Source organism: Gavia stellata, chromosome 14 (genome assembly GCF_030936135.1).
Source record: "Gavia stellata isolate bGavSte3 chromosome 14, bGavSte3.hap2, whole genome shotgun sequence".
NCBI lineage: Eukaryota > Metazoa > Chordata > Aves > Gaviiformes > Gaviidae > Gavia > Gavia stellata.
Window position 1 is genome coordinate 219,925 of NC_082607.1, and position 17,610 is coordinate 237,534.

At 44.5% G+C, this 17,610-nt stretch overlaps 1 protein-coding gene across 1 annotated transcript in view; it reads left to right on the top strand.

Moving 5' to 3' along the window:
• The first annotated feature begins 3,985 nt into the window (after window positions 1-3,985).
• The window catches only part of MSN (moesin), a 45,693-nt gene continuing 32,068 nt past the window's right edge, over window positions 3,986-17,610 (top strand). The window contains exon 1 of the mRNA XM_059824245.1: window positions 3,986-4,072. Coding sequence (XP_059680228.1) covers window positions 4,061-4,072 — 12 coding nt within the window. The 5' untranslated portion in view covers window positions 3,986-4,060. The remainder of the gene's footprint in view (window positions 4,073-17,610) is intronic.

Sequence of the window (17,610 nt, forward strand, 5' to 3'; positions counted from 1 at the left end):
GCTCGAGAATCACTGCAAAATATTATCCTGATGCTGAAGGCATAAAGGTGTTAAAGAGGCAAGGGTGTTTGGAAAGAGTGATTGTGTTTTTTTGGGAGAGAAGATGCTTTTTACCTCTAAACACAATCAAACACTACAATGATCCAAGTTCATCATCGAAGGCATCTCACTGTGAGCTCGTAGGCATTAATGTCTGAGCAGAAGGAAACTCCAAGAGCAGGAGAAAGATTACCTGCTATTCAAAGAATAGCTCATAACCAGACTGGTTAATTTTAAATAGGGGACAATCCAGGACTACCGTGTGGTGAAGGTGTAGGTCTCATACTATGGTAACAATTAAGTTTTGTGCCTCTGTGAATCAAACTAAATTTCTTTCAGCCCTCTGAAATACACCTTCTAGTATGGAACACCTTTTCTTTGTTTTTTTCTTGTTTGCTTGGGTTTTTTAATTACATTGTGGCAAGCTGGATGGAATAAGACCTCTGTCTTCTGTCAAAGCTACATGAAGGGCACTTCAAGTTACCCAGCATTAGTCCAAAAAATCTGTACGCTGATGAAATGGCCCCTTGTTTAAGTGCTCATGCTAAATAATTCTGGTATTTCAGACCAAACAATTTACATGATTTTTCTGCTTAAAAGAAGGTACTACAAGAGGTTTGATGTAAATGAAACCAAGACAATAAATCCCCAGTGAAATACCAGACCTCCTCCCAGGAGAATGCTTAATGTCATCCTGGTCTAATCTAATTCTGAAATACTTCAATGTTATTTGGGCTCTGAGCAGTCTGGAAATAAGAGCACGTTTGAGGCCCTGGGTAGTGTTACTCATCTCTACAGCCTCCTTCAGGGAGGATCTTTAGTCAGCTGACATTTTTACCCCCTGGAATCTCATCCTGCAGTCAGGGAGGAGAGATAACCCCTGCCTGTGGCTCTCAAGGAATCCACTGATGTGCTTGTTCTCGCACATGGCTAGGCAGGGAGGGCTCGGCAGACCGGACACCACCATCCCTCCTCAGCAGCTGCTGGAGGAGAGGTCTGTGGGGGAGGTGAGATCTTGGTGCAGCACCTCCGCAGCAGGAATTCCTCCTGATGCTGGAGCTGGAGCACCGTGCGGTTCATATGCTTCAGATGTCTTGTCCTCCCCCTCAACAGGCAAGGGGAAGAGGAAAGGAAGAAGCAGGAGAGGAACAAAAGCATAGAGACTCATGTGCCTGTCACAGGGAGCTCCTGCCTTTCAAAGTGGCATGAATGGTATTTTGTTTGGCTATTGCTATGAGTAACAGAGAAGAAGGACAAGAGTAGTGATGGGGGTGTGAAAGAAGTGTCTGTCCTGCTGCAGAAGTCACTTTGCTATGTCTCGCCCCTTCAGACTGTTTGTTCAACACACGGTTTATGACTTTCTGTGCACACGACCAATGCCTGGCACACTGTGAGTGGGAATGCAGCTGCTGTGGATCTGATTGTTTCACTGGCATGGGGCCTCATTTGCATCACGGCTCCCGTCGTTAGCACTATGAAGAAAACGCTAGGTCCCCGGATGCTAAACTATGGCTCCTTAAATTTGGCAAGGGACTAGCTAGACTTTTATCATCTTAAGTTTTATCATCTTCCTGAAAAAGAATGATTAAATCCTCCAAGCAGTCACCTCAGTCTTATGAAGGAATGTTGGAATAGAAGTCCCAATAGAAGCAGAATTGGACTCTGCCCATCATATATGATGTTGTTAGCATGGTAACAAAGAAGTCTCGTCAGAGCCACGTGAATTCAGTGAGAAAGCTCACACCTGGCATTCCTGGATCCAAACCTGGCAAAAATCACGAGCAAGTACCTTTATTATTCTGGATGTCTTCTGTCAATATCAATTTCTGTAGGAAACAAGTGGAACCCTTTCATGGAGCAGTCTTGTTTGACCTAGTCTAAGAAAGTCTCAATATAAAAATGAGTCAGAAAAGGAAGAAAACTTTGTAAAATAGGCTTTTAGGGACCCTGTGACTTTTTGTGTAGAAAAGTTACACCAATTTACATCAATCCAATTATACTGATGTTTTTTTCCTATGTAGACACAGAATAGACATTCTAGTTTAGGTGAAACCTGCATATTCAGATGAAGCAAACAAAACTTATGGACCTCATTCCATCTCCTGCCAGGTGGGCACAGGAATAGTTTTATTCCTCTCTATAGTATTACTCCTAATTTACTCTGGGATGAGGCAAGGCCTTGTCTCTTACAAACCTCACTTTTCTTTTTTATAGGGTGAGAACTATTCTGGATTTTCTTTCTCACATAATGCTGCATGGGGAGGAAACATCACATTGAAAAGCAAATCAACACATTTTATAAACCTCTAGTTTAAAAATTATTTGTATTATATTACATATGCATTTACAACAATATTATTCCTTGGGGAAAAAAGAGAAACTTCCTTTCTGCAGATCCCGAGGATTTAACTATGGGTGGTTACAAGGCACTTTGAGATCTTTTGAATGAACTGCAATTTTTAAAGATGTACAAAGGGTTATTATGAATCTGATGTCAATTCCCAACATACCTTAGTTTAATATTAATCCCAGCAGAATCCTGTAATCAAATTAAAGAAAACAGTTTACTCAGCAGGAGTCTGCATTGAACTGCCTAGTAGAGCTTGGCTTGCTCTCTTCCTATTTTATATCTGAATTTATGTGTTCCCATGTTAACACAATCTTCATTTATTCAACATGCTGGGAAAAAAAGTAGGTATGAAGTACAGCTAGTCTGCATGGTCTTTCCATCAACCAAGATGGCTTAAAGATTGAAAACGTTTAGCAGATTTGACAAGAAGACACAAATGCAAGAAGAACAGGAAGATAGGTTTCTACTTTCCTTAAAAAATAAGACGTTAAATTTATTGAGAACATTTCATTTCCTTCTTCTGGACACAAGTTGCTAACTTTAAAAAGAATTACCTTTTTTTTTTTTTTTTCTGGGAGAAAACAGGACTTGGGTCACTGTTTGACAGTTACGTCCAAAGTCCCAGATGAGAAGAGATGGCTTCTTTAAATCCCCATGAAAATGCTGGACCTCGATTCCCTCCCTCAGCGGTTCCAAAACACGGATGGCACGGGAAGCTGTGGCGAGTGGTCTGCAGCTGGTCCTCGAACTATTTTCATCCATGAATTCGATTGCTCATTTATACCATGTGATTACGGTGGTGGCTCCGAGAAGGCTTGAAGACAAGAAGTGGTTTGCCTGCCCGGCTTCAGGGAGCCACAGCCCCTTGTGCTTTTGAAGCACCTGGAGCGGGATGTGTGCTTCGTACTTAAACAGACGGCTATGAAAACCTTGGACGTGACAGCACGCTCACTGAACGCACCAAGGGCTGAGGAGACTGTTGACCGAGCACCAGCCCTGAGCTGCACCCCGAGCGGGCATGACGGAGACCGAATGAGAGACAAAAGGATCCATCACGTCAGCACTGTGGTCTTTCTTTGAACAGTGCAATCGCCCACAAAATAGCGTTATTTTTTTAAATAATGCTTTTAGCAAGGACCAGAAGTCCCAGCGACACCTGATATGCAAATAAACGCCAGCGTTCAGGGCTTTCTCGGCACCCAGTTTCGGGGGCGCTGGAAGCCCGCCGGCTTTCGCCCTGGCGGGGTCTGCCGCTGCCTCCAAAGCCGCTCCCTCCCCAGCCCGCCTCGCAGGGGACCGCTCCGACGGGCGGGGGGGGCCACAAACGCTTCGCCCTCGCCCCGGGGCGAGGCCTCCCGGAGTCTCGGCGGCGACGCCAGGCCCGACCTCCCTGCGCCGCATGGCCGGGCCCGGCTGCCGGGCCGGCCCCGGCCGCGCCCTGCTCAGGAGGCCGGGGCGGGGGCGCCGCAGCTCCAGCCCCGACCGAGGGCGGCCGGGAGCGGGGCCGGGGCCGGGGCCTGGCCGGGGGGCGGGCCCGGGCGGGGCGGGGCTTGCGCCGGGGCGGGCGGCCGAAGAGGCGCGGCGCGGCGTCCCGTTAGAAGCAGCGCGGAGCCCGCGGAGAGCCCCACCGGCGCAGGAGGAGCGACCTGCCGTGCCTAGTCTGCCGCGAAGATGCCGAAAACGGTGGGTGCCACCGGTTCGGAGCGGAGTGGGGGGCCCCGCCGCCGGGGCGGCTCTCGGCGGCGGCCGAGCGGGGCTGGCGCCGGAGGCGGGTGCGCGGGGCTGGGCGGGTGTGGCGGCGCCCGGGCCTGGCGGCGGGAGGGGACGGCGGCGCCCCGGCTGTCCGCCGGCCCGGGGGGGCTCTTCCCGCCTGGGCTCGCCTGCGCCCCGCCTGGCAGTGGCTGCGGCCGGCGGCGGGGCCGGGGCGGCGCCGGCGGCTGCCCCGGAGGGAGAGAGGGAGTCCTGGGGAGTGCGGCGCGGGTCGGGCCGTGGGCGGGAGGGGAGCGGAGCCGCCCGTCCCTCCATCTTGTGCTTCCCTCCTTGGCCGCTCCCTGCCCCGCCGCGGCACCGCCGCCCGAGGGGCCGGGCCGGGCGCGGGGCGGCTGCCGGGCCGGGGCCCCGCCTGGGCCGCGGCTGCCCGCCCGGGCGGGCTGGCTGGCTAACGGCGCGGCGGGGCAGCGCCCGGCGGAGGCCGCCCCTCCTCTGCAAAACGCCGGGTGGCGCGGTGCCTGCCGCCCTCCGCGCCCGCACGCGTGTGCGCCCCGGGACTCGGGTGCGCCCGGCTGGGGAGGCGTGCTGGATGAAGCTTTCTAGAGCCTGATGGGGAATTAATTAATTCTATGGCCGCCTCTCATGTGCTGTGTGAAGAGGAGAAGTTGGGGTTTTCACAACCTGTAATTAGTCAGCTTGGGTTGCTAGGGAGCCTTGTCCCAGCTTGACTCGAAGTATTTCTTGGCTGGAGAGATCTTAGTACTTCAGAAAGTCTGGTCAAGTCTGTACTTGACTCTCCTCGCAGCAGGAGTTTGGTGACTAATGAGGAGCATGGGTTTTTTCCATTTAATTTCTCCTGGTTGGAGTAGAAGAATTGGTCCTAGCCCTTCATTGATAAAACAGGAAGGAGCAGGCTGGAAGGCTCTGGATGTTTCCTCACTGGGAGTGATCTGAAACTGCCTAAGAACATCTAATGCTTAAGCTAAAAGTCTGTGGTTTACATAAACGAGAGAAGAAAAAAAAAAAAACCCTAAACAAAAACCCACCCCTATGCAAGTGGAAGCTGAAATAGAATCCACCCTGATTTTTTTTTTTACAGATAGCTTAATTTTATTACTTTGAAGTAGATATTAAACGTCTGTTTGACTGACTTCTGCTTTTACTGCTGTCTTAAATGCCAGCTCTCTGAGACAATAGCTGGATTTTTTTTTTAAACATCAACATCTTAAAGGATATCAAACTCAAGCCACTTAAAGGTTAAGACAGTATTTTCTGAAGCTTTAGAAAGGCCCTTCTTCAAACATCAGCAATGATTAGTGAAAATTTACTTCCTAAAAAAAAAAAAGTACAGGCAACAAGTTCAGTAAGATTAACAGAAGTAGCTCAGGTTAGGGACTTCTGCATGAAACGCAGTTGAGAGCTTTTAGCCAGAGAGTTCACAGTTGTGGTGAGAGACTTCTTTTAGTGTGAATCAGCCAAGAAATCCTGAACGTGTTGCAGAGACGCTTAATGGGGCAGGGTTCCCACTAACAGGCTGAGTCTGAATGTTATGACACTGCACTCGCCATAAGGTGCTTAGGGCAGCTGTGCCTGCAGACACACCCTAGGCTGGGTTCGTGTTCTTGGTCTGCTGCTTTCTGGTTCTGACAGAGCAGTTCTGCTTTTGTAGCTTTTAAAAACTGGAACAGATAAAGAAATGTGAGTGCTTTGCTCTGACACTATATTGCGCGCTGCAGATACCGCAGAAAGCGGTTCAAATGTTCGGGCCTGTTGAGGTGCAGAGCTGCAGGCCTCCTGCTGTATCGGCCTTTGATTTCCTGCCCCATCTGCCCTAGTTGCAGACCCAACTGAAATAATATTTTGAACTTTATTTCTTGAGCTGCGGTTTGCAGGAACAGGATATGCTGGCATAACTGTGTAATCAGTTCTTCATGTGAAAGCAACATGACTACTAGTGTGCTAGCTTAAGATTTGTTAATAGCTACTTAATTAACAAAACAGTAAAATGCAAGTGACTTTCCTCAGTCGAGGTCAAATGTGGGTGAAACTTGAGCAGTCAGATGTAGCTATATGTGGGCTTCATCACAAAAATAAATCCATTGTGAAGAAGACAGATGGAGGAAATGTTCCAGGGAGCAGTTCTGGCCGGGCAGGAAAAACATTTGTGTCTAAAGTGTTTGGTAGCTCTTATCATTCATCTCCCCAAGCTTACAGAATATGCTGCTGTGTGGCTTGAGCAGCAAAACCTGTTGAGTTCTGAGTCCCTACTCCTGGTTAAGCTAGGCTAAATGTTAACGCATCTAGCTAGAGATGGCCATTTCATTACATGAGACTTGCTACAAGTGGCACTATGCTTTGGTGCACTATTAAGAGGAATCCGGGATTAACTCTGGTAACCTTTGAGCTAGTGGCACGTGATTTGCTGTTGTGAAGTGTAATGTCCGCACAGCTGGGACGTTTGGTTGCTGGGGGCCTTGTAGGCTGCGTAGAAAGTCCATCGTGGATCGGCCTGCTGATCCTGCCATGCTCTCCACAGGAAAGCTTCATTGTTTTATCTAGAGTGATCTTACAGTTAAGCAGCCAACTCTGGTTTAAATTTTTTTTTTGTTCTGAAAAGTTTGCAGAATGTAAACAGTTAAAGCGCACACCAAAGAGAGCATGTAATTCTCCCCACGCTTTGTATTGCGGAGGGGTGGAAGTAGTTGAGTGCTGAAATGGCTCTTGCAAGCCGTTGTCAAGCTCTGAAAAGTATCTCCCCAGTTGTGAGAAGTCTGTTCATTGGCTGTGAGTAGGCCCTGATGTCATGCTTACCGACTAGTGCACTGAGTCATTTCAGGCTGGGCAGAGCTGGAAGTCACACTCAATTCCAAATACTGATAGAAGTGAATGAACTGTCGTGTTGATGGCTAGTCCAAGCCCCATAGTTATTCACTTGAACTTTAGTATTACAAAAACTGTCTTAGTTAGAGGACTGGGAGGGAAAGCGACCTTTTTGGTACCAGTCGTGCCCGTTTAATGGGCTGATACTTTACTCTATTTTTAGCCATTAAAAAAAGCAACATTTCTATATCGGGATTCGTTAACTATTTTGCCTATGGATGTGCTTACTTTGTGGCTATATGAATGGATAGGCCACTGAGCTTGAAACGTGAGCATCTGTTGTGTATGAGGTGTGCGTTCAAAAGTCCTATCGCTAGGCTTGAGCAGTTCTGCTTTAGGTAACATAGTCTTTACTCATTGTAGAGAAACGAGTTTAATCAGAGCTAATCTCGTGAATACAGAAAGCTTCAAACTAAGGTGTAATAAAGTTTGGACTCCTCTTACTGTATTAGCAGAACCAAATGTTTCTCTCAATGTTCAGAACATAAGTCTCCAGGTTTCTAGGGCAAAGTGTTACTGCAGAGAAAATCAACTTGGACAAGCATGAAGTCTTCAGCACAAAAGAATAGTAAGATTCATAGGTCTCAGCTCTATGATGCTATTTAAGATTTTTTTTAAAAAGTCTTTTCTGCTGTTGCCTTTTCCCTTAATACTTTGTAAAACTCAGTGTAGCAATAGCCATTAGGGCCTTCAGGGACCCTGTCTGTAGCTTAAGTTGATGGTCCTAATTCCCAGTTGGACTCCAAAGGTCCTTGAAGCATATCTCTCTTTGTTCTTTGGAACTGCATAGGTCTGGTTAGAAGAAAGGTAACTGGGAGACTGTGCTAGGTATCAGGAGAATCCTCTAGATAATTAGTTTCTTGATGTGTAGCTAAGTACTTGCTACCAAATGCTGCAACAAGATGGCAGCTATGAGCAGAATGTTGCACTTGCTTAGGTGATCCTTTTTTTTTTCTTGTGGAATTTGCTAGAGGTCCTGAAACTGGGGGGGAAGGGTGGACAGTGATGGAAACCATGACTTGTAATGGGTGGACATTTTTCTTTTGGTGCCCTGGGTTTGGATCCTGTTGTGCTATGAAGGAACACTAGAAGCATTCCAGATGCCTTCTGTCTTATCTGAGGACCAACCCTTTGGTGTTACATCTCCTCCTCTTCCTTGCTCAGTATAACTTGGGAAGCTTGGCAGCGCTGGTCAAAGTTAGACAGGCTTTGGTGTGACATGGGTGCTAGCTTGTTAGGCAAACTCAATCCATTGTACCTTTCTTCTAATACTATTGGATACATGAAGTTGCTGTAAAAAGGTGTGTTTGAGAGCTCTCAAAGACCTTTATACAGAAGTCTGTTGCCCCTGTTGGTGAGTTTCAGATGACTTTGTACTTCAGAAGCAAGAATAGCTAAAACATGCTGAGTGTACAGTGGAACCAGGTAAACTACTGGACTGGTGTACAATGAATTATCTGTAGCTTTTATACCTACCATGGGATTTTACAAACCAGGAAAGGCCTTTATGCCCTAGCTTGTATTGTATTCATCAGCTTGATTCCTGGATTCTGCCAGAATAGCAAGGTTTTACCTGTTGTGCAGATGAAGCAGTTAAGCCTGATAGTGAGCAAAAGCTTCTGTTTGGTACTTCTGGGCCTTCTACATTAAAGTTAAACAGGAAGTTTAAAGAATACCATTGATAAACTAGCGTTCACTTTGGTTTTTTACGTACTGGTAAAATCTTGCTTCCCCTTCTTATGGCAAGCCTTGCACCTAACTGGCAGTGTTGTGCGGAAAACATCAGTTATAGAGGCTCCAGACTGTAGTGAAGAAGAACTACTCTGAGTGCTTGATCTGAATTGGTAGTCATGATCCAGTTCTTAAAACTTTAATGTGACACTGTTAGGCCTAAGAGTACTTATCATACCAGATGTTCTAGAAGATTAAACATGTTGAGTCCTTTCTTTTTGTTTTTGACCTCTTGATTTGTTGCTTGAGGCAGATGAACAAAAAGCAGGTTGGTGAGGTGCACACAATAAAAGGAGTCCAAGGAAAGCTTTAGATCTGCTTCTGCTGTAAGAGACCTATGGGGAAAAAAGTGCCTAGTATCTTTAAGGTCCCTTCCAACACAAACCATTCTATGATTCTATCAGGGGTTGGTCGTCACTCACTTGCAAATATCCTGTCCCCTTAACATTTACAGGCAGTACCTTTTTTGGTTGCAGCACTTTCCTTGGGGTGACTCTGCCTCATCTGATTAATCACCCCTGAAGGTTAATTACAGTTCTTGCTTTTCTCGTGAGGATAGTTCATAAGATGTCTTAATATGGACTCCTTTTTTTGACAGGAAATGGCATCACTGCCTCTAGAGGAAACTCGTTTCAGTTGTTTTGTGTATGATGTCTGGTCTGAAGTGAAATCCTCCTGCACAGAGCTCACTGAAGTCCCTAGGTAGCTACATGAAAGACAGCTGATGAACTGAAACCGAACGATTCAAATACCTTCTGTCTTTGCTTCTTGTGAAGCTGGGTGTGCAGGGGGAACAGGACCCTTCCTGAGTTGCTGGGCTCTGCGTGTCCTTGCTGGTCAGCTGCCACTTTTCACAGAGAGATTGCTCTGGAAGAGGTAGCTCTGGCCCTGCTCCAGGTTATAAAGGAAACTGACTAAAAGCTTCCTCTAGCTACGTCATCTCCTGGACTCTTTCCTGGCTGGGTGCAGCTCAAACCACCTTATTTGGCTGACTTTTTTCTTTTTTTTTTCCCCTTCCGTGCAGCGTGAGGGCCTCCCTGGATTTGCACAATAAAGCTGTTATCTGTGCTTAATCGCTGTTCTGAGGACTACAGTGGGGTCTGCTTGAAGAAGAGTTCCAAGATCTCAACGCTAACTCCTTGTGTTGTGTCTTGTTTGTCCGTCTGCTAAATGATTACTAAATGATTATACTAGAGTCTCTATTATACTAGACTCCTCCTGTGAGGAGTCTCTCTGCTGTTGCAGACACACTGTTGGAAAAGAGGAAATCCCTCTCTGCCCAGGAATAATCCAGGGCAATTAACTGATGTAAATTAAGAGCACTAGTGAGCAGCCAGTTATTTGCTTGCTTTTCCCTGGGGGTGTTTGGGAGCAGCAGGCATTTGCATAGTGCAGCCAGTAATACTGCATCAAAGGAGCTTGTTTTTATCCCATCTGAAACTTCTAAAGCAGGCTGAAGTCTCTAGATTCAGGGAAGGCAAACCTCTTTGTGACACTTCTGTGGCTGTTTCTAGGTGGAGCATTCAAGTGTTTTGGAAGTTGTGGGCATAACACCCACCCTTCTGACTCCAGTAGCTAATGCTGACTCTTACTGTAATGTTTAAAAGATTGTGCAGCAAATACTTGGCAGGGATGTAGGAAGAGACAGTTACTGCCTCACCACAGGCTTGGTGGTTCTAAAACCACAGGATCAGCTGTGCCTGTTCAGAGGTTTAAAACCTGAAATTGCAGAGGTTTGGCCTTAATATTGACAAGAGACAATTATGGCTGCAGCAACTGTGGATACATAGGTGGGTGGTCTAGTGCTGCTTCCTTCCTGTGCAGCTATGAAAGGGTATCTTCACTTGTATGAATGTGTGATCCTCCAGAGGAGTACTGGGGCAGTCAAAAATTCCTGGCCTTTGTATAGCAGCTTGTTGAACTTGTATTAAATGGGGAGAAAACGCTCTTTGAAGAGGTTTTCAGTGGTATGATTCCTGCAAAATGCTTCTTCCTAGTTGTTGGAACATCTCTGAAGCTATAGTTGTTCTGTAGAACCTATTCAAAAGTACAAAACTTCGGATGAAGGAATGATGTTCAGTTCGTATCACGTTCTCAGGCTAAGAAATAGGAGCATTTATTTGGCCATGCTAGGTTTCTTGTCCTTTGGCCATTGCTGGTTGACGAATAGCTGCAGACAGAGGCACAGGATGCCCCTAAAGGAGGAATGAATGAAAAAGCTCCAAATCTCATCTGCTCTGTAGAGAGACATGCAATTAGGCAAGAATGAGATGACGGACTAGGAGGCGGAAGAGACAGACTCATTTCTCTGCCAGCAGTGACTCTGTGTAGAAAAAAATGAAGTCTCAGAAGAGATCATAAAGAGGATAACTGAAGTAGTGAATAAGGATGGCATGGTATGTGCAGTCCAGACTGATCTATACTTTCTTGCAAGTTTCTAGCACTATTGATCAACTTGTTTTTTTCATAGGGGAAGGCTACTCAGGAGAACAGACTTCACTGTACTGGAGTGTGAATACTGTAAAACCTTGGTTTTGTTTTGTTGGGTTTTTCTTTTTTTTGGGGGGGGGATTAAGTCAATGTCGGAGAATCTTGTGTGCAGCATATTGGAGAACTGCTGTTCTGCAATTGTATGCCTTCCTATGTTCTCCAGGTATCTTATTTTTAAAGCAAAACTGATGACTTCCTGCAGCCATGAGCCACTCTTGTACATCTCTATTTCACTGATTCGTCCTCTTCTTCTTAGTAAGCCCTTATGAGTCACTACATTTTTTTTTCTCTGTATTGGGAGACTAGTTCTGGTGGGGAAGTGATTAAGTACAGGAAAAAATGTGCCATCGCAGTCTGATCAATCACTTAATCACACAGGCTAATAAAGCATGGAATTCTGGGCTAAATTTTTCCTTGCCATAGCTTTTAAACTGTACTGAACTTGACTCTCCGGTATTAAGTCTGAGCTTGGTCACAGTGCAAAACATGAGCTGCCAGCCAAATTATTAGAGTGAAGTGTCATGGCTCTCAACATCCCCCCCACCCCCTAGAGGTGTGGCTTTTTGTTCCTAATATCTCTAAGAAGAATAAGGTATATTTTTTTCACCCTCTGAATATGCTATTCTGGAATAGTGAATTAAAAAAAGTATCTATTTTCTCAATACACTAAATGTCTTTTCAGGCTGGCTGCTGGATGGATAAGAGGGTTCTGGTTTTGTGGTTTTTTTCTCTATTAAAATCCAGAACTTTGTATAATCCTAAAATAATTTTAATCCACGGGATTTGCGGAATAGCAGCAAATGGTTCTGAAGGCACTCTGTAAGGAAGTAAGGCAGTTCCACTGCTGACAAATTCAAGCAATATCAAGTTGCCCAATAAAAAAGTGGTGATACAAAACCCATACAATACTTTGTGGTCCAATACATCCTCTTATATGAAAATAATCCTATTAGTCCTATTAGCATGACAACTCACTGGCAACCTTGGAGTACCAGTTAGAAATGATAGAGAAGGAGGGATTTGTACATATGTATTAAAAGTAAGGGTTTACTTACTGATCCATTAAGCAGATAGTTCAATGAATGGTTGACCTGTTCATATGCAAGTTAGCAAAAGGCATATGGCATAGAAGTCTTTGTATAGACATCTTTTGAAATGCTTCCTGCCTGAGTGCAAGAAGTAGTTCTTGCAGAAGTTGACCAATGGTGTATCTGTGCAGGAAAACTGACTAAGAACTGGTGTTCCAGATACCTTTCTTCTTTTTTGGTTTGGCAAAGTAATGCTGACCATTGGTCAAGAAAGGGTCAGCAAATCAAAATTTTTCATAACAGGGTAATAATAAATGTGCTTAATATTTATTTCAATTGTATGATGATGTTCTAAATGGAACTTAAGCTAAAAGAAAACTTCCACTCTCATCCTTCCCTTCTTGTTTTAAACAAGAATTTTCATCTGCCAACATGTTGGATATTGGAGGCGTGGATATAGTTTCAGATATGCTCGCTTATTTTCTTGGCGAGTTTCTTCTTGCTTTCATATTGTGTCTTGAACATACAACTTCAAGGTTGTTAGAGTAGTTTTCTAAAGGTGGAAACTAGAAAGTTAAAGGTTCTTAGGGAACTTGGTTTCTGTAGCTTCCTGCGAAGAAGATAGTGTTTTTCTGTCTTAGGATGGGTAAGAGCTTGTAACTTTGGAGATATTTTGTCCTCTAATGAAACTACTTTCTATTCAACGTGCCTATGATATACAAATAGTGTTTTTATCTTTTTGTTGGGCTCTAAAAGAAATAGATAGGACTGTCCATCACAACCTCTACTTAGAATAGAATAGTTCAGTTGGAAGGGAGCTGCAACGATCATCTTGTCCAACTGCCTGACCACTTCAGGGCTGACCAAAAGTTGAAGCCTGTTATTAAGGGCATTGTCCAAATGCCACTTAAACACTGACAGCCATGGGGCATCGACCACCACTCCAGGAAGCCTGTTCCAGGGTTTGACCACCCTCTGGGTAACGAAATGTTTCCTCATGTCAAGTCTGATCCTCCCTTGATGGATGCAGCTTTGAACCATTCCCAGGCGTCCTGTCCCTGGATCCCAGGGAGAAGAGCTCAGCGCCTCCCTCTCCACGTCCTGTCCTCAAGAAGCTGCAGAGAGCAATGAGGTCGCCCCTCAGCCTCCTTCTCTCCAAAGGAGACACACCCAGGGTCCTCAGCCACTCCTCACAGGACATGCCTTCCAGCCCTGTCACCAGCTTTGCCCTCCTCTGGACACGTTCAAGCACCTTCACATCCTTAAATGGTGGGGCCCAGAACCACACACAGTACTTCAGGTGAGGCTGCACCAAAGCTCAGTACAGTGGGATAATTCCCTCTCTTGACCATCTGGTTATGCTGTGTTTAATGCACCCTGGGATGTGGCTTGTATTCTTGGCTGCCGGGGCATGCTGCTGACTCCTATTGAGCCTGCTGCCAACCAGCCCTCCCAGATCCCTTTCTGCAGGGCTGCTCTCCAGCCACTCCTCTCCCAATTTAGACTTGTGTGCAGCCTTACTCCATCTCAGGTGCAGAATCGTCATTTATGCTTGTTAAATTTCATGCTGTTGTTGATTGCCGAATGCTCCAGTCTATCTAGATCCCTCTGCAAGGCCTCTTGGCTCTCTTGAGAGCCAACGGCATCTCCCAGTTTGGTATTGTCACTAAACTTGCTAATGGTGCATTTGACTCCTGCATTCAGATCATTGATAAAAATATTGAACAGAAGTGATCCTAGGATTGAGTCCTGAAGAACACCAGTGGTGACTGGTCACCAGCCAGATGTAGCCACATTCACTGCAGGCCTTTGAGCTCTGCCATCCAGCCAGTTCTTCACTCAGCATACTGTGAACCTGCTCATCTTGCAGTTGGACAACTGGTCCAGAAGGATGCTGTGAGGGACAGTATTAAAATCGTTACTAAAATCCATGAAAAACTACATCCACTGTCTTCCCTTCATCCATTAGGTGGGTGACCTTATCGTAGAAGGATATCAAATTAGTTAGGATGCTCTGTTTGTGAACCCATGTTGACTGTGCCTGGTGGTTGCATTGTCCTTTAAATGCCTTTCAGTAGCACCCAACTACTTGGTTAATCTAGTTAATATCTGACCACTAAAACAGATCTTCTAGTAACTATGTCAAGAAAGCAAAATTGCCTGGAAAGCTGGATGAGTTGAAAGAAACTTGCTAGTATTGTAGCTTATAGTGCAGCTGAGACAATAGAATACTCAGTGGCTGAGCAATAACGATGTGCAAAATCATGACACAGTTTGATTTGGTGTGTGTGGGGTTTTTTGTGTGTTTTGTGGTGGTTTTTTGTTTTAAGAAAAACCAAAGTTGTCCTTTAGGGATGATACTAGATTATATTACTCATTATATTCATATGTTCCACTAAGTTTTGTTTGACAGCATTCATTAATGGAGACACTGCACAGCATGTGTAAGAAGGGTGTTGCTTTTATAGTTTACCGTTTGTAACTACTGTATGTTACATACCAAGTGTTAAGATAACTCTGTGCTCTGTGAGATGAGATCAAAAGCTTAAGCATCAGTAACTATTTTGCCAAGATCTGATTATTTTATTTGCCTCTACATATATATCTATATACTAAGGAAACTTAAAATCACTTTTGAAAAAGTGGACTGGTTCACTTAATTTGTTTTATTGGATAGATAATGAGAACTTTAGCTGAGATATATTGGATCCAGTGTCTGGCTGTATTCAGTGCTCTGTGGCTACAGTTATCCTCACTGAAAAATCAGGGTCTGAGCTTACCTCAAGCTGAGAAACCTTTCGTCTATTTCTGAAAACGTGCTGTGTGAGCAACTGGACTTTTGTTGCAGTATCTGTATTTTTCACCAAGGAGCACTCAACATGTCAATTTGTTTGTGTTGGTGAAATATAAGGAGCAGAGAGCAGTAAAAAGATTATGTTCTAGGCAAAATGCACAAGCTTGTAGCGAACCAGAAGCTGCTGTATGAATGAACTGTTACATGACTGCTCATTTTGTGAGCTGCCTCAAAAACTGTAAGGTTACTAGTAGCTTGAATAATGGTGTCAGAAAAGGCTAGTATTACTTAAAATGCCTGAAAGCTCTGAGTCCATGGTTGGGAAGGTGGTGAGCTTTGAGAGTCGTCTTGTTCAGCACCATAAAACACTTTATTGCTAAACCAAGAAAATACTTGAATAAGCAATGTGTCTTAGTCCTCCAGCCTGCAGCTCCATTGTGCTGCCTTTGTTATGGGAGCTGGACTGTAACTTTCTCTTTCCTGGAATACTGAGATGACATGCTTTCCTTGCTGCTATAACATTAGTCCTTTACTCCAAAAAGCAAGCAAGGAGCCTCTGTTACCTGAACTTGATGTTCAAAAAGTGTTTACTGCCTGCTGACATAGTCTTTTTTGGCTTAAAACACTAAATTGCACCTCAAACTGATGGTATTCTGACTCAGCTGTGACAAACTGGGAAGCAGTAAGTTCCTGAAGACTCAGAATTTTCTTACTCTTCTTTTAATAACTTGCTGCTGCAAATGTTTCAGGCTATGTGAAATCTATAGACACCAAACGTCTTCTGCACTGATGGGCACAATGTATACCTAGGGTGTTGTGACAGCCATACATGCAGAAGTGAGTTAAAGCTCAAAAACCCTGTAGCTGTTTGGGTTTTTTTTGCTTTATCTTGCTCTGTGGTTTGTTACTAACATCTCAAGTTGAAGGTTGACTACAAGCTGCAATGCAATGTATTATGCTCAGTTTGAATACCACTTTGCACACCCAACAGAATAGGGTACAGATCTTTTTTGAATGAGCATACATGTCAGCATCTTCAGCTGTAAGAACATATCACTGTAGTGTCGGTCTTGAATCTCTCGATCAAAAGATAGAGCAAATAGAAGGACTAAGTAACTTCCAAATCACCAAAAGATCAGAGCAATCAACTGAAAATGAGATGTCTTGAACAATACTTGCTTCAGCATCATATACAGGAAATACGGTGCTATCTTAGTGTTTGTTCTGAGAAATGCTAAATAATCAAGTAGAAATCTGATAGAAGGTTGTCCTGCTTCTCCTTTGCTGCTTCAGTTCTGACAAATTTAATATATAGGCTCTGCTGCTTGCTCTGTACTTGTTCACCTCTGTGCAAAGTCTCTTCTGCCACTAAGCACCAAATGCAGCTTAGTCAGAGGAGGTGACCAGTCACTTCTCCCATAGCTAAGCTTTGAAAGTGTCTTTCATTCATACTGCAAAAAAAGCTGGTCGGTCCGTGTCTCTTCTTTTTATATAGAACCCCTCAAATTACTTTAAGGTATTTAAAATTTAAGATTTCACTGCATCATAACTGGTTCCCTCAGTTTGGAGGGGGGGATGCATGTTATGTCACTCTTCCCTTTGTATCTGTGCGAAGGACTGTGCACTGCGTTACTCTGTCCTTTAAAGTTTTTCCTTATCTCTTTGCTAATGGACATGTGTAAATGCTTTGGTCTTAGAAAAGTTTGGCACAGAGGACTTTCCAGTAAAATGCTTTATAATTGTGAATCCTTAGTGCGAGTGCACCCGTCACAGCAGACTCCCTGCATCTGGTTAGTCTAATGAGTTTTACTGTTTGCTTTTGTAAGTTATATTTGCATGTATGTTGACTTACACAGGAGATGTACTCAGCATCTGGCTATTTCTCTTTCTACTGCTCAGTTGTGGTTTTCAGTTTTGACTTCCAGCTTCAGGAAGACCACTAATAGTTTGGCTTATCTGTATGTTTGGCTGCATAAAGAAAGTCCCTAACATCTCTGTAGGGGAGGTTTAAAGGATCTAAATATTGAAACTGCAAATCATGTAAGGAAATAGCTCCTGCCCGCTTGATAAAACAGGTCATTTTCTGCCATGAGCATTATAAATGTTTAAGCTAATGCAGGGTACCTCCCCAACAGCCTCTGCGGTCTTGTAGAATTATTGAAAAAGTTAAGCTGAGAGAGGACCCCAGAAGTCATCTGGTCCAACCCCATGCTCAGAGCAAGGCCAATTTCAAAGTTGGATCATTTTCTAAGTTAGATTGGATGGTTCAGGGTCTCGTTTTTGTAACAGTGGGACAATAGTTTTTGACAAAGATAACTTGGAAAGTACTAGAGCTTGTGAAGTACTGTGTAGGTGCCTTGACGTTCTTAACATCATCCTCTGGAGCGCAGAGGCATGGAGAAAGTGAAAGAGCTAGTCAAGTATAATGTTTAACAACTATCAAAAGCAAACCCTTTTTTAAGGAACACTTCATATAAGCCCAGTTACTGGTGAGTACAGCTATCTCATCTGTTGTGTTTGCTGGTACAGTTGATCTGTGCAGGGTGTCTCTGGTTATGTCCAGGCAGTATTCTAAAAACACTGTCCCC